The sequence below is a fragment of the Polypterus senegalus genome, chromosome 13, assembly GCF_016835505.1.
Source record: "Polypterus senegalus isolate Bchr_013 chromosome 13, ASM1683550v1, whole genome shotgun sequence".
In the NCBI taxonomy this organism is placed as follows: domain Eukaryota; kingdom Metazoa; phylum Chordata; class Cladistia; order Polypteriformes; family Polypteridae; genus Polypterus; species Polypterus senegalus.
Genome location: NC_053166.1, coordinates 67,295,686 through 67,318,632, shown reverse-complemented (window position 1 = coordinate 67,318,632; position 22,947 = coordinate 67,295,686). Strand labels below are relative to the sequence as shown.

Here is a 22,947-nt window from a genome sequence, read left to right as displayed (position 1 = left end):
GATTTCAGGTTCATTCTATTTTTTTTTTTTTGCCGAAAGATAAACAGTAAAGAATACACATTAAGCAAGTATCATGTTTCTCCAACTGTAATGAAACCGTAAAAGCACACTTCTGAGTAAGCTAATTTATTTTGTTTTGTATGATAAAGAGAGGTTCGCTTCCCAGGTCCTCCCTGTGTGGAGTTTGCATGTTCTCCCCATGTCTGTGTGGGTTTCCTCCCAGAGTCTGAAGACATGCAGGTTAGGTGCATTGGTGATCCTAAATTGTCCCTAGTGTGTGCTTGGTGTGTGGGTGTGGGTGTGTGTGTGTGTGTGCGCCCTGAGGTGGGCTGGCACCCTGCCCAGGGTTTGTTTCCTGCCTTGCGCCCTGTGTTGGTTGGGATTGGCTCTTGCAGACCCCCATGACCCTGTAGTTAGGATATAGCGGGTTGGATAATGGATGGATGATAAAAAGAGGTGCTGGGTCAATGTTATGTCCCATCTTGGCAAACCTCAGTAACAAAGACGCCTCTGAATTGTCCTGCTAGATGCCACTGCTGAGAATGGCATTACCCACTGGGAAGCTTATACTGTACTTGTTTGTCGTAGCACAGGATTAACGCATGACATGATAAGATGTGAAAAAGTATAGGGGCAAAAAGTTCAGATTACCGTTGTATGAGTCATTCTGTTATGCTTACAGTGACTTGACTTATAGCATTTAATGTTCAGGAGTTAGTGGAAAAGCCCTCATATTAGTGTCTGAACAACAAGAACCTGATTGCACACTGCAGAAAGTCAAAATGCCGACATGTTGACACTATATGGTATGCGTTGACTGTTTGAGTCGACTCAATGGTCTGTTTGCTTGCTACTCTCTGGTACTTCTTTTTGAAGGCAAGTTTTTTTTTCTCAGGCCTCTTCTGCTCACATCTTGAATTCATTCCTGCTCTCTCGTTGGTGTAACTGGCACCCTCTTTGCATGTTTATCTTATCTACACTACCGTACAAAAGGACGGATACTGACTGTTTATTTAAAATATGACACATTTTATTTGTACGTTACTCTGTTGGCAAACATCATTTTGTCAGAAGTGATGAAATGGAGCCTTTAATAAAGATTCTGAATTCCAAAGCTCAATATTTTGCAGGAATGCATGTCTGGCTCTGTTTGGGGCCCATGGGGTTAAAGTAGGGATAGCCAGCATTCTGGCTTGTTTACTCACTCACGATTGGTGGAGTGGGAGCCATGTGTGGTTTCCTGTCATTGTGAAGGAAGGTGTCAGAGACAATCACTGGCAGGCATAAAGACCTCCGACTTCTGAGTCTCACACAGAAAGAAAGCCAAAGAAAGGGAGAAGTGTGAAGAGGGCAAAGCACCGAGCCTCAACGGCCATCATGGGGCAGGCTGGCCGAATGATTTTGCCTCTGCTTGTGGTGGGCTTTTTAAAGCCCTGTGAAGCTGTAGGAGACATGAAGGTAAGAGCCGACCTTAGCTCAATTCTGCTTATCTTTCATTTTAACTCCCTCAGTAAGCTTTTTGAAAATTAATATTTACCTTATAACAGATGTCACTTAGATCAGCCTGAAAATGATATCAAATTACTTTGTGGAAGCTGTCATGTGATCCATTACCAAGAGGATTTTAAGCACAGTTCTTGTGTGTCTGCAAATTCACTGAATTAGTGTTAGCTCTCATATTTGTATTATCATGCAACTTTAAACAACACTACAAAACAGCAGGGCTATCATATGTTCAAATCTGACTGCAGATCATTTTATCCATCAGGTACAATGTATGTAGTGACAACTGCTGTGCCAAATAAGTGTCAGATAATAGTTGGGTGTCTGCTTCACTACTGTGCAGAGGAGTTCTCTCTAATATTTCACTCCATATTTGAAATGTCTTTAGATTTACAGCAAGTGCCCAGCCTAAGGAAACAGGCAACTGTTATTCCATTGGCAAAAACTGCTCACCCCAAAGCATTAAGTGACTTTAGACTGGTGGCATTAACTTCGCATATCATGAAATCCTTTGAGAAGTTAATTAAGAGACAACTGTTTAACAAACCCCAGGCCAATCTGGACCCTTACCAATCTGCATACAGAGCAAAGAGGTGTGTGTAGGATTACATAGCAAGCAAAATTGGTATTTATAGACTTTTCATCAGCTTTTAACACAATCCAGCCCCACAGTTTAGTTAACAAATTGATTGATCAGTTCTGTTTGGACCCTGACTTGGTGAGGTGGATTCTGGACTTTTTAATAAGCAGAGCAGAAAGTGAGTGTTAATGGCTGTTTCTCTAGTAGACTAAGTACATCTGTTGGTACTCAGCAAGGTTGCTGCCTATCTCCTCTTTTTATCTTATATACAAATGACTGCAGGAGTTTACGAAAGGATAGATATATCCTGAAATTTGGAGATGACTTTGTTATTGTGAAGTTTTTTACATGACAAGGAAGACAGCCATGGACGTGTTGTTGTTGACTTTGTACAATGGCACAATCACTCCAATTTACATTTGAATATTTCAAAGACATAAGATATGCTGTAGATTTCAGGTGCTTCTCACCATCTACAATCTCAAAAAAAGCGTGGGGATGGTAGAGTAATATAAATATCTGGAAACAATCAATGATAACAAATTAAACTTTGAACTTAACACAGAGCAAATCTGTAAAAGGGTCAGTCACAACTTTTCTTTCTTACGAACCTCAACTGTTTGAAAGTTGACAAAACCATAATGGCACTCTTTTATAAGTCCTTTATTGAATCCATTGTTACATTTGTGTTTAACTGTTGTGGTTTGATGACCTCCGCAATAAGAATATAAACTATCTTAACAACATTGTAAAACTTAGCAGTAGAATTATTGGTTCACAGCAGGCCTCCATCACTAAAATGGATTGCAAACAAGTTATTGTTTTGTGTTCTGTTAAAAGTATTTATTCTTTATTGTACTATTCTTGACTGTGTGTTTATCTAATAACATTAGTTGCCAAATGCTGCGTCTTTGTTTATCTGTTAGATTTCTGTAACAATGACTTCTGTTTTTTGTACATTTCTGCCGAAAAAATATTTTGCTCTTGGATGATAAAGTCTACCTAAATCTAAATAAGTGTGCTGTGGAAGTTCAACTGGTTTAAGATCACAATGTCATTTATATTGGGTCAGACATTTAAACAAAACAGAGAGAGACACATGCGCACACATGTACTGAGCATTTCTAGATGGACTATGTCATGAACTGCCTTTATTCTCTGTGCATTTCTTTCTCCACCTCAAAACAGCTAATATTTCTTACACAAATCAGATTTATTTTGCTATAATTGCATTTGTTTGCATAATTTGCTTTGCAAATAATTACAAAAAGTCAAAAAGTGGATCAAAAACTGAATGAATGGTTGGACATTATGTTCCTATAATAAATGGCCCTACATGCAGGGTTTACTGCTTATGTTATAATGAGGTGTCTGGATGGCAAGAGCTTAAAAAGTGGAAAGTCACAACAAAGATGACACAAAGCAGCGGAGACTCTGCAAAAGTCAGAATTCCACATTGGTCATGAAAGAGGTCTTCTCTAAGCCAGTGTGGAAAGACAGGTGCAACAGGGTGGCATTTACTCCATATCATGCATGATGCCCTGAAAGTAAACCCTTTGAGGATATCAGAGAAAGAGAAACTCCAGGATACTAGTGGGCAATCAACTAAGGAAGGTCTTACTGTGTGGGACTCTGCACCTGAAGTGAAAGAAGCAATGGAGGGCTGCTAAGAGGTCACAAGATCCCGAGTACTTGGCTGGGGAAGTTCAAGATCAGTTTACCATTCAAGGCTGAGACAATTAAGACTAGAAAGAGGCTACTAATGCCATTGGGCATTGCCTCCTGGGACAGAATGGACATAACATACCTTGTCTTAACACCTATCTCTATAAAGGGAATCTGTGGCATGTTCATACAGGGACAAACTATAGATGTTCTAGGGTGGTATCCTTGCAACTAAATTGGGCCAGAACTGACATCAAAAGTCATTCTAGAGGTTGACCTAGGAGTGACATTTGAATGCATCCACAGATCTGATCAGTTTGTACTGTTTATTTAGTCCTTTCACATTCACTGTCTCTTCTTTCTGCCTTGTGTGCCTTGTTGTTTCAAGCCTTACTGTACAATATTTTCATGCGTTTCAAACTTGAATATTGATATTTTTCCGGCTGTGGACAGACTCCAGAAGGGCCCAATGTGTGCACTTTTTTATATGTTCATATGCAGTCAATTCACATCATATTCCTTAGTATTCCTTAGCCCTCAATTTTGAAATGGCTTACATGCAGGTTCTTTTAAGGTTACATATTTTATGAAGATACCTCCCAATTGTTTTTGTCCTTGTCTGCTTTACTTGGTGAAGTTTGAATTTGTGATGGGATGAGCAGGTCCCACCAAACTACCATCACCCTAATAACCATTGACTGATATTCCTGGGCTGCGGTAGGTTGGCGCCCTGCCCGGGGTTTGTTTCCTGCCTTACACCCTGTGTTGGCTGGGATTGGCTCCAGCAGACCCCCGTGACTCTGTAGTACGGATATAGCGGGTTGGTTAATGGATGGATGGATGGATGTTATTCCTGGGAATAATCTTGATAGATTAATAGATTGAAAGAAAGAAAGAACTTTTTTGTACTCGGGGGAAATTTAGCGTTTTTGGATACAATCCCTTGCTCAAGTGTGCAATGATTATGCCTGGAGGTGGATCCTGGGGGCAGCTTTAATGAATGCCTTCATGATCACAGCTGGCCCCTGTACATTTTTATCATAATTACATAATGGGTTTATGACTTTTACCATGATTATTATGTAAATATATTTAATGCCATGTGACAGTGAATTGGAAATTGACATGTGCACCTGAAAGACTACTTTAAAGTGTAATACTTTATACACTATAGCAGATCATCTGCGACAGGTCCACACCAAAGTTATTTATGAGTGCCGACCACTTCACCCTGTCAAAGACAGCCAATGTCACAGGCCTCGTTTTAGCTGCCTGTGCATAGGATCATATTTGTGAACAAAGGTGAAGTGGGAATGTAGCTTGACCAAAATCATTATCTCGAGATGTCCATCCATCCACCCATATACTTTGAATCCTACCTATGCAGTTCAGAGTCATGGAGACCTGATGTCAGACCTGACAGCACTGGGTATAAACTAACCACATCAGTACAGTTTCCATTTAACTTAATGTATACAGCTATAGTACAGTATATGAAAAACCAAGAGAGAATGTGAGAACTCCAACAAGAAAGTGACTAGGCTGGGATTAGAACCCGGAACTCAGGAGCTGTTATGAAGCAGTGCTAACAACTGTGTCACCATGTCATCTATAATAATTCGATTGACTGGTGCTCAGTCTTAGCTATACATAAATATGTTCATGTTCAGATTCACGTACCTTGAAAATAATAAGATTCAAACATTACACTTTTCATGTATATCATACATTTCTCAAAGTTGTTTGATTTAATTTACTGTTGTGGGGACTTTACTCTATCCTAGCTGCACTGGGAATAAGGAAGGAGCCAACACTGAATGGGGTGCCTGTCCATTTTTGGAGATGGGAGAGGGAAAACCTGTGCAAACATGTAAACATCACACAGACAAAGGGATGCATGTTTCGATCCCAGGACCCTTGTAACATTGCTAATAACCACTGTTCCACCATCTTTTAATATACAGTGCCTTCTGTAAAGTTTGGGACAAAGACATATTTTTCCTTGATTTACCTCACCGCTCCACAGTTAAAAATTACAAATCAAACAATTCAGATGGGATTAAAGTGCACATTGCAGACTTTGATTTAAGGGTATATGCATACATTTTGGTCACACCATGTAGAAATGACAACAGTTTTTCTACACGGGCCTCCCGTTTCAGGGCACCATGATGTTTGGGACAATTGGCGTCCCAGGTGTTTGTGATTCCTCAGGTGTGTTTCATTCCTTCATTAGTGCTCCCATAAAATTCCTCGGCTTGAATCTACTATCTTTGGAGTCTGTAGTTACCATTGTTCATCATGAGGACAAGAGCAGTGTCATTGAAAGCCAAAGAAGCCATTATGTGGCTGAAAAGCATCTGTGAAACCTTAGGAACATCAAAATCAACTGTCTGGAATATCATGAAGAAGAAAGAACGGACGGGTGAGCTCATTAATCTCAAAGGGACTGGTAGGCCGAGGTAGACCTTCACTGTCAGTGACAGAAGAAAAGCTCCAAACGCCTGTCTGACAGATCAGAAACAGTCTTCAGGGTGCAGATATGGATGTATCAGATGCTACTATATGCAGAAGGCTTCATGAACAGAAATACAGAGGCCACACTACAAGATGAAAACCACTAGTTAGCCACAAATATAGGATGGCCAGTTAACAGTTTTCTAAAGAAAATACTTAAAAGAGCCTGCAGAATTGTGGAAAAAGCTCTTGTGGACAGACGAGACAAAGATAAACTTGTATCAGAGGGATAGCAAGAGCAAAGCTTGGTGGTTAAAAGGTGCTGCTCAAGATCCAAAACAGACCACCTCATCTGTTAAACGTGGTGGTGGGGGTGTTATGGTTTGCGCATGTATGGCTGCCACAGTTACACCACTTATCTTCACTGATGATGGAACTACTGACTGCATTATCACAATGAATTCTGAGCTGTACAGAAATGTCTTATCTGCTCATGTTCATGTAAATGCCTCCAAACTCAATGGACTGTGTTTCAGCCTATCACAAGAGAACGATCATAAATATACTGCTAAGGCAACACAGGAGTTTTGCAAAGCTAAAAAATGGACAATTCTTGAATGGCCAAGCCAGTCGCCTGATTAAAATTGAGCATGCCTTTATTTTGCTGAGGACAAAATATAAGGCAACTGTATTAGAGGATTGGTAGAGAAGCCATTATGAGGCTGAAAAACAAGAATAAAAACCATTAGAGACATCAGCAAAACCTTCAGAACACCCAAATCAAATATCTGGAATATGATGAAGAAGAAAGAATGCACTGGTGAGCTCATTAATCTCAAAGGGACTGGTAGGCCAAGGAAGACCTCCACTGTCAATAACAGAAGAATCCTCACTATAGTAAGAAAAAGCTCCAAATGCCTGTCCAACAGATCAGAAACAGTGGCAGAGAACCACCAGAGAAGATCCTCAGCACCTGGTGATGTCTATGAATTGCAGACTTTAAGCAGTCGTTGCACGCAAGCGATACGCAACAAAGTACTAAATATGACTGCTTTAATAGATCTGCCATTGGTTTATATCCTAAAATCCTAAATATGTATAGAAAATGTTGTCATTTCTATACGGTGTCACTGACATGTATGTACAGTAAATACTCTTAAAGGAAAGTCTGCAATGTGCACTTTAATCACATCTGAATTATATGATTTGTAATTTTTAACTTTGGAGTAGAGGGCTAAATGAAGGATAAATGTGTGTTTGTGCCAGACAATATGCAGGGCACTATACGTTTTCTAAAGTTAATAATAAAAAAACAAATAACCTAAGTCTTTATCTGTATCTGTGAGTGGTAAACAGATTGTGTTGACATTTTGCATGCCAAATTAAGCAATAAGGTCAGAAGAACTTATAAAGAAAAATAAACACACAAAATTCACAGAGACACTCTGTTTAGCTGAGAGGCCATGGAGGGCAGCCAGATGCGTGGGATGGGATTATATAAGGCATGGGATGAAAGAGGCAAACTAGAGCTGGAGCTGCCAGATTTCTTTTCATGTGTTGCCTATATATGTGGACATGTACAGCGCCATAATAGGCAAAGCACAGCAACGCCTCTATTTTCTCAGGAAGCTAAGGAGAGCTGACCTCCCCCAGAAGCTGCTGGTTAATTTCTATAGATGCACTATAGAGAGCATTTTAACTAACTGCATGATGGCCTGGTACAACAGGTGCACCAAGGCTACTAAAGAAGCCCTGCAGCAGGTTGCAAAAACAGCAGAGGCCATTATTGGGACTGAACTGCCATCAATCGAACTCTCGTATAAGACTCACTGTGTGAGAAAGGCCAAAAACATTCTCAAATACAAAACACATCCTGGAAATTCTTTGTTTGAGCTCCTCCCATTAGAAAGACGCTTTAGGTCAATCCGCGTCCGCACAAACAGACTAAAAAATAGCTTTTTCCCATCTGCCATAAACTTTCTGAACTCTTAATCTCCTCACTCTGAGATCATTTTTTAATTGAACATGTGCAATAAGCTATATTGGTAATGTGCAATATACTAATGTAATACAATATAGAATATGTAATGTACTATTCATTAACAGGTGCAATAACAATTTATGCTGCTGTACTTTGAGCAATAATAATTTGCACTGGTTACTTGATCACTTAACACTGTATATGACATATTTGGAATTATTTGACTTTTCTTTAAATGTAAAGTAATTTTGTTAAGTTACACAATGACAATAAAGTGCTTGAACTTGAACACCAAAGAGGCAAAACAGGAGCGCACAAAACAGGCTACATTGCCCTCTAGTGGAAGTCATAAAGTACTACATTGTGCAGCAGTGCTTTCTAAAGAAGACGCATCTATAGAATAAATCATATGCAGCAGTCTCTGAAACAGTTTCAGACATTTGCTGTAGCTTAAAGGTTAAAATGCTCAACTGGACATTACAAGTAGTAGGTTCTCTAATCTACAGGGTGATGTGGCCCATCTGAAATAGCCTCAATAAGTATACCGCATTATATATGTAAAGCACTTTGGGTTTGGTTTCAACATGAAATATGCAATGAAGAAATTAAGATTCTGTAAGAGAAGGTGAGGCATGTAAATGAGTATTTGTCAAATATGTCAGAGGTAATGAAAGTCAAAGTCAGGCATAACCATAAGCTGCACGCATTTTCAGCACCTAGCAACCAGGTGCCATAGGAACAGCTCACAGCTGGAATGGAGAGCACCGGCACTTTCAACTGAGTCATAGCAGTTGATCTTTAGATGTCTCAGGGCAGGAGAGAACAAGACAGAACTGAGAGCTCATAGAATATGTGGGTCCTCAAGCACGTCCTTTGAGTAGATTAGACTCGTATTAGTAACCTTGTTTAATTACTGCACTGAAATGCAGAGTTAAAGCAGCCCAGTTTAAAAGAGCTTTCAGCAGGAAATGCATTTCATGTCTTTAAGAAAAAGGTTAAAGATGCGTTGGGTCTATTTGTATTTATTATTACAGATACTGAACTTAAACTTTTGACCATTGGGTTGTGTTAAATTTCAGCAGCCTTTATTATTGCATTTGCCAGCTTCTAATACACTCCTCTGATTCACCGTTTCATGCAGCCTGTGCCTGTTCCTGCAGAACATTGTTTAATTTAAGAAATACAAGGAGAAATGAATTGAATGATATTTTAGTTATTAGGTTAATATATATATATTTAAATATACTGCAATTTACAAAAATGAGAAAATCTAAAATATATTGTACAGTATATGATAACTAGCACTTACATTACATGTAAAACTATATTGTATTAATTTTTTAAAATTTTTCTTATAGTAAAATATTCCTAGTTTTTAAAAAATATATTTGTATATTTTGGAAATAATATTGCAATATATAGAATAATAATTTAAATACAGTATTTTACAATATACTGTATTTCAGAATGCTGCAAGATATTGTAATATATTTTACCCTTGAAATACTTTGTAACATTTAAAATATATTCATATAAGTAGTAAAGTATTCTTTAAAATTATATTTTACGTGAATTTAATTTTTGTAAGGGTCTGATGACCACAGGAAGAGAGCTGAAAGCGGTTGCGCATTTGGAGAGGTTAACAATATCACATTAAATATTTTGAAATTGACCTGCCTAATGTAAGCCAAACTATCTACAAAAAAGAGAAAATATAAGACTATGGTGACTCTGCCAAGATATGGAGCACTTTCTAAATGATTGCACAGAGCAACAGGAACCCTCGATACTACATGGGATGACCTAATGAACAGCACATCTAAGGCCATTCAGACATCTCTTGCATCCAGACTGACAAGGTCATCTACTTTAAAATGAGTTTACCGACTTGTAGCCAGCACCCACTCCACTGCCCGATGTACTCATAAAATAATTAAAAAGAGGAATGAGATCTGAATTACTTACAGAGGGAAGGCAAAAAACAAATGAATTAAAAAAAATCAATTTGAATTAGTACAAATCACACACAGGACTGCCAATTTGAAGTACAGGAAGTGTCTGCACTCAATTCGAGCTACGTAAGAAGATTTTTAAAAATTGAGACAAAATGTAGCTGTTTGATTACTTGCAATACAGATGTGAAAATGTTCCAGCTGTGTTTTTTTACTCATGTGCAGTATGTTTAGCTGAGTCACAGAATTCTCTTAATTGGTGATAAAACAGAACGTAGGCAATACAGCAAAATTTCTGTGAAACATAAACCCTCCCATTCACCCTTGAAATAGAAACTCTTTATAATGGACATGACAAAAGGCTTTCTTAGTGTAATGTGAGCATACAAAGTGTTTGCATAAGTGGTGTGGCCAAACCATGTTGAAATGTGGAATGAGAGAACTATAAATCATGAAGCATGTCAAGTGTGAACACACCTAACAATTCCGAGCAGTGCTCACGTTGCAGAGAGATGTCATCTGCATCATCACACAGCGCCATCTGCCACTTGTTTTAAGACCGAATCACTCTTTTGGCATATTGTGTGCACATTTAGACAGTAGCACCTGTAGATATCTTCTACTAGAATTGTCAACTAAATGGAAAAACTGCACAGTCTGCAGTTTCTTGGCTCACAAGAACATCTCTGGGTGTGATCGAGTGACAATTTCTTCTGTAAAACAGGATATAATATGGCGTATAGTGAGCATGCGCCAGTACACAGGCCTTCTCAATGGGTATCACAATATTTCTGAAAAGCATACTGGTGCCCTGCTCAGGGCTGTTTTTCCTTTCTTCCAGCTATCTGTGACTCAGAATTTAACAAAGCTATGTTACATTAAAATGTGAATGAAGCATTTCGCACAGCCCTTTGTCTGACACACAAGGAATAAGACATTCATACTTGAGCTACACAATGTTGGATTTATAGTTATTACATAAGTTCTCTGAATTAAAAAAAAATCTCCACTTCCTTTTGAATGGAGATGTAAGCTGGCAAAGTCCAGAGTTTCAAAGCTAACTTGCAACAGAGAATTGTCAAAACCTGTGCAAATATATCAAACAATGAAAAAGACAATGCAGAAACTAGAGAGTCTCCTGCTATTAGCCACACAGTCTTTAGTGTGAACGATTTATCCGTCATGAAAACTGAGGTTCTAACTCTCTGTGATCCTTAAAGATCCCAGGACATCTTTCAAAAAGAGTAAGGTGTTCCCTGGTGTCCAAGCTAAATTGCACACCACAGCCTGGCCGTTCTTGCCCCCTAATCATCCCTTGTCTCTAATTGGCTATCTCTCTTATCCCATAATAGCTAATGTTTGGTGAGTGTACTGGCACATAAATTGCTGCTGTCACATCATTCCAGTGGATGCTGTATGTTGGTGGCTCCTCACCATCTCTTGTGCCCACCAGGGGGTACTCCAGCACCTCAAACACCCGACGCAGACAGGCTCTGGACACAAGTCACTGTGAACAAATGCTTTTTTTGTGGGAAACCCTTCCAGCAAGGGTTTCCCACCACACAACAACAATTACAAAGTACAGGAATTCTCTAAGTTTTTGTCTTCCTTCTTCTCCTCTTCCACTTTCTTGATTACTGCCTCCACCACTCATCCAAGCAAGCTTAGTTTCCTTCCTTCTGTAGGCTGCTTTTATATACGTAACACCCAGGAGTACTTGTATCACTGTAACCTTGGTCCAGAAACACTTCCATGTGAGGTAGGAGCCTGCCAAAGTAGAGTTCCCAGTCCCTGCAGCACTCCCTGGTGACAACTTCAGAACCCAACAAACTCCAATTTCCAGTGCGCCCTGTGGGAATCCGTACCAACCTGGGGGACTGCCACCTAGTAACCCAGGATTAAATAATGCCCTGTGCACACTCGCTTCCCCAGTCCTTTTATTATGAAGGCATCCCTGACATCTGCCACACTGTAGAAGATCATTGACTCAATTAGACAAGTTCTACATAAATAATTATTGTAGCTATTATTATTATTGTCCAACTCACTTCATTTCAGTACAGAGATCATTTTCACTGTTTGTTATTTACTGCCGAATTGCATACTGTTTTCTTTATTTGGAAGGTTTCCTGCAACTCTAATGTGGAAGGCACCATCTACAGCTACGGGGCCACGATACTAGATGGGAGCAAGTATGTCTCTTTTAAAGAGTATGCTGGGAAGACAGTCCTTTTTGTCAACTTGGCAACTTACTGAGGACTCACCATGCAGTACCTCGGTAAGTAGTGAGCAAAGCTAAAATGCTTAGAAACTTGTAGGTTTAACTTTTATTAAAACTGTCTGGCATTTATCCAGGAAATATGGAAGGTAAGAAAGACATCATTCTCCATTCTACATGTTGCTGGGATTACATTTTTTATTAGAATTTTGTGTTAACAGTGAGTGTCTCACTAAATGGTACTTCCCTCAAAGTTAGGAAAAGTAACATTAAAAATAATAAACAAGTGTAATGTTGGTAATATCAGCAAAATTTCATTGCCCAGAAAAGTAATGTGGCCTAACGATGTATAGCCAGAAGAAAAGCACTGCACTTAAAAATTTTTCAAATCTAAAATTAATTAAAACATTTTTTTTTTAACATTTAAAAATGCATATCATTAGCTTAGCTTAGATTCCATTAACTTCATTAATCCCATGTGGAAATTCAGATGGAAATGGCAGCAAAAACATAAAAAACAAGGATAAGGACTCATAGGGACAGATAATACAGCCAGCTAATTAATCAATCGATAAGTAAATAAATAAAAATACACTTAACTAGTACATCGGGTGGAAGCATTGAATCGCCAGATAGCAGTTGGCACAAAAGACTCCCAGAGGCACTTCTTGGCACCCTGTGGTGGAATGAGCCTGTGGCTAAAAGAGTTCCAAGAGAGCACCTCCTGGAGGGGTTGGAGGGGATTTTTCATGATGGCATCCAATTCTGCCACTATCCTCATTTCCAGAGCAGTGTCCACTGTGTTCAGGGCTCATCCTGTGATGGAGCAGACTTTCCTGATAAGTTTATTCAGGTTTTGCGCTTCTTTTCAGCTCAGGTTGCTTCCCCTGGAGACTGCAGTGTAGAACACCACACTGGCTACTATGGACTGGTAGAACATTTCAAGCAGCTTGCTGCACACATCAAAAGACCTGGGTCTCCTCGTGAAGTTCAGTCTACTCTGGCCCTTCTTGTACAGCATCACTGTGTTGCCAGCCCTGTCCAGTTTCTTGTTCTTGTGAACCCTCAGTTACTTGTAGCTCTGCACCACTTCCATGTCCTCCCCCTGAATGGTGACTGGTCTCACGGACTTCTTGGCAACATCTCATCATCTTCTCTTTGGGAAAATGGTCCTGGCAGAAATGAGCAGCTGTAGATGTTTAGTTCACTAAGGAGCATCATATCTTTGATATTCAAGTCAAAGTCCCTCGAGGACACTCACGACAAGAAAGGGAGAACATGCAGACGCATTCCATAATTGGACTGAAGAGCAGTAATACAGCAATGCTATGGACCGTTACATGAACTGTATTAATTTCTTTTCCAGGGTTTCTTCTCAAAATATACATGAGTTTTTAATATCTACACACAATAATCTAGGTAATAAATCCTCAATCCAAACACACTATAATTTTTAAAGAAAGAAAATACAACACTCTGTAATATCTATCCATCCATCCGTTTTCTGAATGTTCTTTTGGCTAAACATGATTGTGTGGAGTATTGAGTACTGGACAGGATTGGCCCTTAGACACAGCACAGCAGTCCATCACATGTCTTTGGGATGTGGGAATAAACTGGAATGCCGTGAAGCAAAGCCACTGAAACATCAGGAGAACACACAAACGCCACATTGACAGTGAGCTGAGCTTGAACCGCTGGTAAACACTGTTCCCTCCTCTCACCTCCCTTTATCTTGTTTTAAAAAGCTTGTAGTTCCATCAAGCCTTCTCCAAACCCATCAAATCCATTTCTCAGGGTCGTGACCATGAAACTGGGAGCAATGAAGGAAGTAATACTAGATGGGGTGCCAATCCATCACAAAACACACTCACAACCACACCATAGATGTGCAAGCTCCACACAGCCTGTCACCAGGTTAGCTTCAAACCTGCCCTCCAGGACCTCTGAGGTAGAAGCGCTTATTGCTGTGCCACCTTATAGCTCTTAAGTAACAAGCACAAATTGACAAATTTAATATCCTGGCCCCCCATCTGAGATGCTCTGCTGAATTGCTGTCACTACTGCTGGGAGAGATGGGATAAACAGACCATGAAAGGAGAGGCGCTGAATCAAAGCCATCCATCCTGTGAAGTTATAGCCACGTCACCGTGAGTAACTGTGAATGATGATCTGACATGTTGCCACGGCAAATAATTTTCGATCTGTCTAGACGAAGTACCACAATGTTATAAATATTGCTGTTGTTCTAAGAAATGTTCAAGACTACTTAATCTCACTGGCTTGTCTTTTTAACATTTCTTGTGTTTTAAAGAACTGAATGCACTACAGGAGGAGATGTCCCAGTATGGCTTTGCTATTCTGGGATTCCCTTCAAACCAGTTTGGGCTGCAGGAACCAGGAAATAATGAAGAAATCTTACAGGGTTTAAAGTGAGTCTGTCTTCTATTTCTTAAGCTCAATTTATGGCTTATCACATTTTTATTATCCTTTAAACACCTCTTAGCTAACTGGCATATAGCTACAACTAAGAAGAACAATCTTTATAACTCCAGTTCTCAAGCCACTCTATTCACTTCCAGTTACATTTAGAGCTCAATACAAAATCTTCCTTTTAAAGATCAAATTGGAATTTGAGAATGAAATTAGAGATAATTATAATATTTTGCTCCATGGCCTTACCTCTCTAATGAATTTCAGACTGCTCATGAGTCAGAAAAAAGTCTCATACTGAAGCTTTCTAGATATAAAAATACAACTTTAGACACATTTTATATTCTGCCTATCATAATTTTGGACTGTGGAGAACCTTTGTATCTTTTTTTGCCCCCTTCAGGTATGTCAGACCAGGAAAAGATTTTGTTCCAAATTTTCAGCTTTTTCAAAAGGGATTGGTGAACGGACAGAATGAACAGAAAGTGTTTACATTCTTGAAGGTAAGCCAGCTGCTATAAATTGCAAGCCATTGTTTTTCAAACGTTTGGAGTACATTGAAAAACACTGCTGTGTTCTTTATTAGCACCGAGTACTGTGGTGGGAGACAACAATAATGTAGTATAACACCGTCAAACCTGTTTAATCCAATTCTGAGTTATAGAGGGCCACCACCTATCTGAGCAGTGCTGGGTGCAAGGCTGGAAATAGCCTTGGACAGGGCCTAGGCCTTGAGAGCACCATGCACAAACACATTTCAGATTAACCTGCTTAAACAGCAGTAAACCTAAATAAATGAATCAGATATGCAGGTCCAACATCCCCCATCTGCTCAAAATGCACTTGTTTGCCACAAATTAAGTGATACTTTTGTGCTCACCCTGATAGACACCTAGATGGGTCTGCAGGTGGAGAAAGATTCCCTCTCTCTACCCTCAGATGCTGATGTCCCCACGTCCTACAGATTTCTGACTTTTTACTTGAACCCAACTTAGCACGATTACTGTCTTTACAATTAAAAAGTATGTTCTATATATGTGTATCCGAATATGTATAATGAAGAGGATGTGAAAATATAATTTATACACTGCTGAATAATTAATCATGTAGTAGTACTAACGCTGTCATGTGCACAGAGTACAGCTGCTCCTGTTTCTGTGACCTCTTATCTAACCTTATAGTGGGACAGTCCTGCTATCAACTGGTTAAGAGGTGCATACACACATTAGATTCACAACTAGGGGGCACTGTTGTAATGTATCTAAAGGGCAGAACACTTCTCAAAAAATGCTCTGCATTTAAGAATGATGTCTTACACTGGGGGTCTTCAAATGTGGTCGTGGTGGGTCATAATAGTGGCTTACAGGGTCTTGTTCTGACCCAGTTCCTTCATTACCATCCTCTGATAATGGAACTTGGATTTCATTCCACCACATAAAGTCATTCTTAAATTGGAGATTTCACCGTTCCAAAGAAGTAATTCAAATGATTTGTGGCCCAAAAGTAGTTTAGTTTTGTGGCTATTTTCCTTTTTACTTCTTTCCAGATATTTTATTATAACAGATACTGCATGATGAACGTACACACCATATGACAATATTATTAATATGATCACAGGCATTAATGGGTCCATGTTAGACAGTGAACTGCTGGCTCCTTTGTCCATTGCATGTCGCTGTTATTTGTCAGCTGGATAAAGTCGATGTTACATTGCTCATAGGGTATGTCAGATTTGGCGGCCACAGTCACTGATCTCGTTGCCGGACCGTTTTAACTTAAGTGACTGAAAACCGCTCTCTGTGTCACATTCATTGACTGAGTGTTGGCCTTCCAGCACAGTTGTCAGTCAGTCAGACCCTAACAAAGGGTCACAGGGGTCTGCTGGAGCCAATCCCAGCCAACCAACACACACGCACAAACCAAGCACACACTAGGGACAATTTAGGATCAGCAATGCACCTAACCTGCATATCTTTGGACTGTGGGAGGAAACCGGAGCATCCGGAAGAAACCCACACAGACACGGGGAGAACATGCAAACTCCATGTAGGGAGAAGCCGGGAAGTGAACCCAGGTCTCCTTACTACAAGGCAGCAGCACTACCACTGCACCACGTTGTTACCCCAGCACAGTTGTGCGCACCTCTTTTTGCCAGTCCAGGGTAAAAGGCACAGCAAGTTTGTTTAGATTATGTAAATGCAGGTTACGACTGAAAAGTGCTGTAAAGTCTCCTAATGTGACATAACCTTAAAAAACATGTCATTAAATACAGTGAATGCAACTGTTTAAGACTAAAATAAGGGTTGTGAATCTTAATAAGTGAATTAATGAAAATGAAACGCAAAAACTTTGTTTTAGCCACAACTGCTACAGCAGCAATAATGGGTTTCAAATTGTAACGAAGATTAAGCTGTTTAGCTGTAAAGTGTCCCAAGGCAAAAATACTCAAATGAAATTGTTGACTTGCTCCTCTCCCAAATACAAAAAACAGTCTCACCTTAATATCATCGGTGTGTCAGTATAATTTGGAACCCCGGTGTTCTGCATAGTTAGTTATGTACATTATGGTATGTAATGGTATCTGGACTAGGGGCTCTGGAGATGAGCTGGTCTAGTGGGTCCTTAAGCTGTCTGCCCAGCGTGACCAAAGCAGGCGTTTCACCAGTTGCTTTGTGCACCGCGGTGTTCAGGGCAAACCAGAGCTCAGGCAGCCACTTGTGCCAGTCCTGATTGTGCTCATTCAACAATCATACTCTTCAGGGTCCCGTTCAGTCGAGTTAGCCTGGGTGCGATATGCTGTACTCAGGTTCTTCTTCCCACCCCAGGCTGTATATAGTTCATCCAGAACTGATCTTGTGAACTGAGGACCCTGGTCTGATATGATGTTCTTCAGCACCCACCAGTAGGTGAATATCTCATTCTTTGGGGTGGAGCAGATTTTATTAGCCCTGGCATCCGACAAAACAAACAGCTCCAGCCACTTTGAGAAATAATCCACTACCAGCATCAGGATGGTCTTCTGGGAATTAGTGGATGGAAAATGCCCCATCAGGTCAACTCCTAACACCTCCCCCGTCCATTGGCAATTGTTGATTGTAAAAATCTGACAGGTTTACCAAGTTGATTCTTGACTCGCTGGTACGTCAAACAGTTCTTTATATGGTGGCCCACATCCTTATGGATGAATGGCCTCCAAGCCGACCCCAGGATCTTCAGAAGGGTCTTCGTTCATGCAAGGTGACTACTCAAAGTACTGTCATGATAATATTCCAAAAACTCGGGGATTATTCCCTTTGTGATAATTTTATGTTTGTGTTGTATGCCTCCAAGGGTAGATGGAACAGCACGGTATAACACCCCTTGGAGGTCGGTAAAATGCACCCAGTCGGTGTGTTGCTGATCCAGCCCATTCCTAAGATCTTGACAGAAGGGACTGTTAGCTTGAACTAGGTCTTGTATGCTGCGGGATAAAGGTAGTGTAATCTTCTTCACCTCCACCAAACAAACCATCCCGGTGGCTCTGATACCCTGGATAGAGTATCTGGCACGATGTTGCCACAACCCTTACAATAGGTCACGCTGAGCGTAACATTCTGAAGGCAGAGCACCCACCAGGTCAGTCTGGAAGAGGTCTTCGGGTGGCTGAACACCCAGGTCAGAGCATGGTGGTCAGTGTACACTTCAAATTCAACCCCTTCTAGAAAGGGTTTCCACTTCTCCATAGTCCACACGACATCCAAACATTCCTTTCGGATGTAGAATAATTGATCTCAGCGCAATGCAAAACTCCCGAGGCATAAGCTATAACTCGCTCCTCATTGTTCTTGTACTGGGTCAGCACCAAGCCCTACATTGCTGGCATTGCTTTGTACTTGATAAATGAGTTGTGGGTCTGGTTGAGCCAGGACGGGTGGCATCTGTAGTTGAGCTTTCAGTTGTTCAACTGCATCCTGGCATTCAGTAGTCTACTCCCACGGGGCATCCTTCTACTTAACTGGATCAGTTGTGCTGCTATGTCACCCATCCTAGGAATAAATTTATGATACCATCCAACTAGCCCAAGGAAGTGTTGCATTGACTTCAGATCTGTGGGTGTGGGGTAGTACCGGATGGCCAAGGTCTTCTCAGGGTCCACAGCAATCTCCTTCAATGATACAACATGCTCGAGGAAGTAGTTTTGGGGTTGCAGGAAGGCACACTTTTTCGTGTTCAGTGTGAGGTCGGTTTGGTGCAGTCTCTGGAAGATTGTATCCAAGTCCTTAAGATGTTGTTCGAGGGAAGGGGAGTAAATGATGACATCATTGATGTAAACAAAATATACTTTGCCCATCAACCCCTTCAGGGCTTGTAAGCTGCTGGAAGGTGGCCTCAGCATTTTTAAGCCCAAACAGCATGACTTTGAATTGGAACATATCTTCCATGGTGATGACTGCTGCCTTCCTTCTTACTCCCCTCATCCATTAGCACCTGCCAATAGCTATTGCGGAGATCCAAAATGCTAAAAATAGCAGCTCCATGCAGCAACTCCAAAATCTAATGATCCAAAGGCATGGGGTATGTGTCCAGTCTGGTCTTCATGTTCACTCCCCTGTAATACACACAGAAGCTGTTATCAGATTTCTTAACAAGGACTACAGGGGACACCCAGGAAGATTAAGATGGTTCGATGATCCCCTCGGTGAGCATCTTATCTAGGTGTTCCTTGATCACTGCCTTCTTCTGCGGAGAAACCCAATATGTCTGGTGCCATACAGGGACTTCATCAGAGGTGTGGATCTTGTGGGTGACTCCACATGTGACTCCTAAATATTCCGTCCACACCTCCGGCCATTTATTTTAGCACCGGCCTCACCTACCTGGGTTGTTCATCCACAGGGGCTGCTGCCAAGATAACGTGGTCCCTCCTCCCTACTCTCACTGCACCACGCGGAGTAATTATATCACTATATCTGAGTGGGGAATCACAGCAGCAGCTGATCGGAAAGAGAATTATCGGTATACAGCATCAAGCCTACACTGCCTCAGCCACGGCAAAACGCTTCAGAGACTTTCCTATACGGACCTCGCGGTCCAGAAACAGTTTCATCCCAAGAACTTTAAACAGTCAATCAGTCCATCAAGTGCTCCTTGTAGAACTGTTTGTACTTATAAGTACAATCACCCCACTGTAAACTTGCACTACAGTTATAATATTGCAGAACCTGCGCCACTTTATAAAGCGCGTATTTACATATGATGACGATATCATTTTTAAGATGAAATGCAGCAAAATATGTTGATTATATTATACAGATAAAACTTTAACTTAATTTAAATAATCTGTATTGTTAATAATTAAATGTGAGGACACAGTTCCGCAGCACTGGCTAGTTCATGGATTGATCCTACCTTGTGCTGTATTCTTTCTGGGGCTGACACGACACTGGAAGGATAGATGGATAGAATAATTAAACATGTACTACAAAGATATTTCAATGTTCCTTAAAAGTTTTCAAGAAATGTCGTTGTAAGCTTACAGATGGCTCTGTTACAGAGCTGATTGTGTGGCGATTGGGTATTTGGAGAAAGAAAAGTAAGCACAGGAATTGGAAGTTAGTACTTTTGAAAGAGACAGTACTGCTACAATAATTTCATTGAAGGTCGCGCACAATCACACACAGTGTTCCCCTGTTTAATAACATGCTCCATAACTCCTATCATCATGAAAAAAATATCACGTATACATCTCAGTATTTTAATTATTCAGAGAGCTGTAATATCACGAATGTAATGGATTCTTTGTCCTGTCGGAGAAAGAGAAAGCGGAAGCACGTAGTGATTTACACACATAGAGCAAAAGATCAAATATACATATATATATATATATATATAAATATGCTACTTTCATTATGATGTGATTTGAGAAACTGGTTATTTAAACAATTTTAAGATGAAGTTTATGATGTTCTACTTTAATGACAAAATAAACTGTGTAATTAAAGTGGAAATTTCGAGATTGAAGTTGACATTTCGTGCTTTTTTCCTACTGTGTGCCTTTTTTTTTGCACCCTAGTAAGCTTTCATATGACACTCAGACAGTGGGCTACAACTCGCCTTTTTACGGCGACATGTGACAACTTCTTTTTTATTTTGGTTCACTTTGTGAACTTGAGCTTTTGAGTTCCTCCGACATGCTATGTCAGTCGATTAACTTCCTTTTGTTGTTTATACCACTGTTTAAACCAACAAATAGTACGTTTTTCCTTGCCTTCACTTGGTATTCGCTGAAATTCTTCCATTTTCCCTCTTGCTTTTTCCATTGTCTTTACACAGAACACCGAGCTTAAGGGCTATTTATATTGATTTGCATATTCAAAGAGGCGTATTTCTGGGAGGAGATGGGGTGGGACAGCAAGCGCGTGCACGAGTGTTACTTTTCACGTTGAACGGGATTTATGCAGAAGAACGCGGAAGTGGGCGAACGCACAGATTCCTGCATCTGGATTTTTCTGTGCGTAAGCACATTTCGACTTTTGTGCTTATGTCATGTTATAGTGCGAATTCTACGCACGGGCGTTATGCATGAGGCCCCAGGTCTTCCATAACTTTTAGTATAAAATCTCATACTCCTTCCCCTGGCACCGCATACTCCCGAGGATTGAGATGAATGGTCATCTTGATGGTTGTCAATGAATCCAACCCCAGGAGTAATGGGATAGACAGGTGCAGATCATCCAGGATATAGACGTCAATGCAAGCTGTACCTAAAAGGGAATTTGCCCAAAGCCGTATGTTCCCTCCCATTCGCCAACACAAACTTGACAGACGGGGCAGATGTCAAACTGTCGGACAGTTGGCAGATCTTCTTCCACATGCTATGGCAAGTCAGGGTGTAGTGACTACCAGTATCAACCCCGACATCCGACTGCCATACTTCTACTTCTGTGTCGAAATCTTCAAGGAGAAAAGCTACGAGGAAGGCTAGACGAATTGAGTCCCAGGCCTTGATATTTTTCTTCGCTGTTAGCCACCAGCTGCACACTGGCACCAAGAGGGAGGCATCCTGTCACTATCAAAAGTTCCTCGGCTCCCCCTCTTAAATGAAGTTGAGAACATCATCAGTTGTGTACTGGGCCCCCAACTTGGGAAAGCAGTAGTAGTTGTTTATTTATATAGCGCCCTTCACAAACAAAAGGTCACAAAGCGCTGAACAGCAAATACAGTACAAACACAACAGTTAAAACAAAACATAAGCAAAAACAATAAAAACAATAAAGAAACTGGAACTATTCAGCACTGATTAAAAGCTTGCTTAAAAGGAAATGTTTTCAGTTGTTTTTTAAAAGAATCAACAGACTCGGCTGTGCGCAGACCATAAGGCAGGCTATTCCATAGTCTTGGTGGCATGGACTGAAAAGCATAATCCCCATGGGTTTTTAGCCAAGTGTGAGGGACAACTAGATCTAAGAGTCTGACAAGCTATATAGCTTTGGAGCAGACTGGTTAGGTACTCAGGAGCTTGTCCATGCAAAGCTCTGAAAGTAAGTACCAAAACTTTAAAATGAATTCTATAAAACTTTGGGAGCCAGTGCAGTGTGTGCAAAATGGGGGTGATATGATCACTCCAGCTAACGTGAGTTAGGAGCCTGGCAACTGCATTTTGGACTAACTGAAGATGTGAGAGAGAGGACTTGCTCAAATACGTAAAGAGAGAATTACAGTAATCAAGCCGTGAGGAAATAAAAGAATGAACAAGCATTTCCAATTCTGATTTTTAAACAGCATTTCTTAGTTTTTAAAGATTTCTTAAATGAAAGAAACATGAGCGGCTGACTGATCTTACATTTATATCAAGCGCCAGGGACTGGTCAAAAATAACCCCAAGGTTACGTAGACTCGACTTAATAACAGGCCAGGCATACCCAAGGGGAGGGGGGCCTGATAATATTTTCTGCCCCCCTAACCCCCCCGAGGCATAGAATGGACTGGCGGCCACTGGGACGACTGGAGACCTCTTCTAACTCTCCTCTTGACAGCGTTTATTCTGTCTCTGGAGGCACATAACAATTTCCCAACCCAGGAATCTTAAGTTTGTTTCCTCCTGGGTCCGACAGCAGAGGGCGTCTTCATGACCTAGTGCGCTTTTGGTTACCTTGGTAATCCTGTCGTCCAGCCGGTC

The 22,947-nt window shown here is 40.6% G+C and overlaps 1 protein-coding gene across 1 annotated transcript in view; it reads left to right on the top strand.

Moving 5' to 3' along the window:
* Positions 1-1,254: 1,254 nt before the first annotated feature.
* Positions 1,255-22,947, top strand: part of LOC120543198 (glutathione peroxidase 3-like) — a 28,013-nt gene continuing 6,320 nt past the window's right edge. Inside the window, exons 1-4 of the mRNA XM_039776133.1 lie at positions 1,255-1,458; positions 12,263-12,416; positions 14,671-14,788; positions 15,193-15,292. Of these exons, the coding sequence (XP_039632067.1) occupies positions 1,378-1,458; positions 12,263-12,416; positions 14,671-14,788; positions 15,193-15,292 (453 nt within the window). The 5' untranslated portion in view covers positions 1,255-1,377. The remainder of the gene's footprint in view (positions 1,459-12,262; positions 12,417-14,670; positions 14,789-15,192; positions 15,293-22,947) is intronic.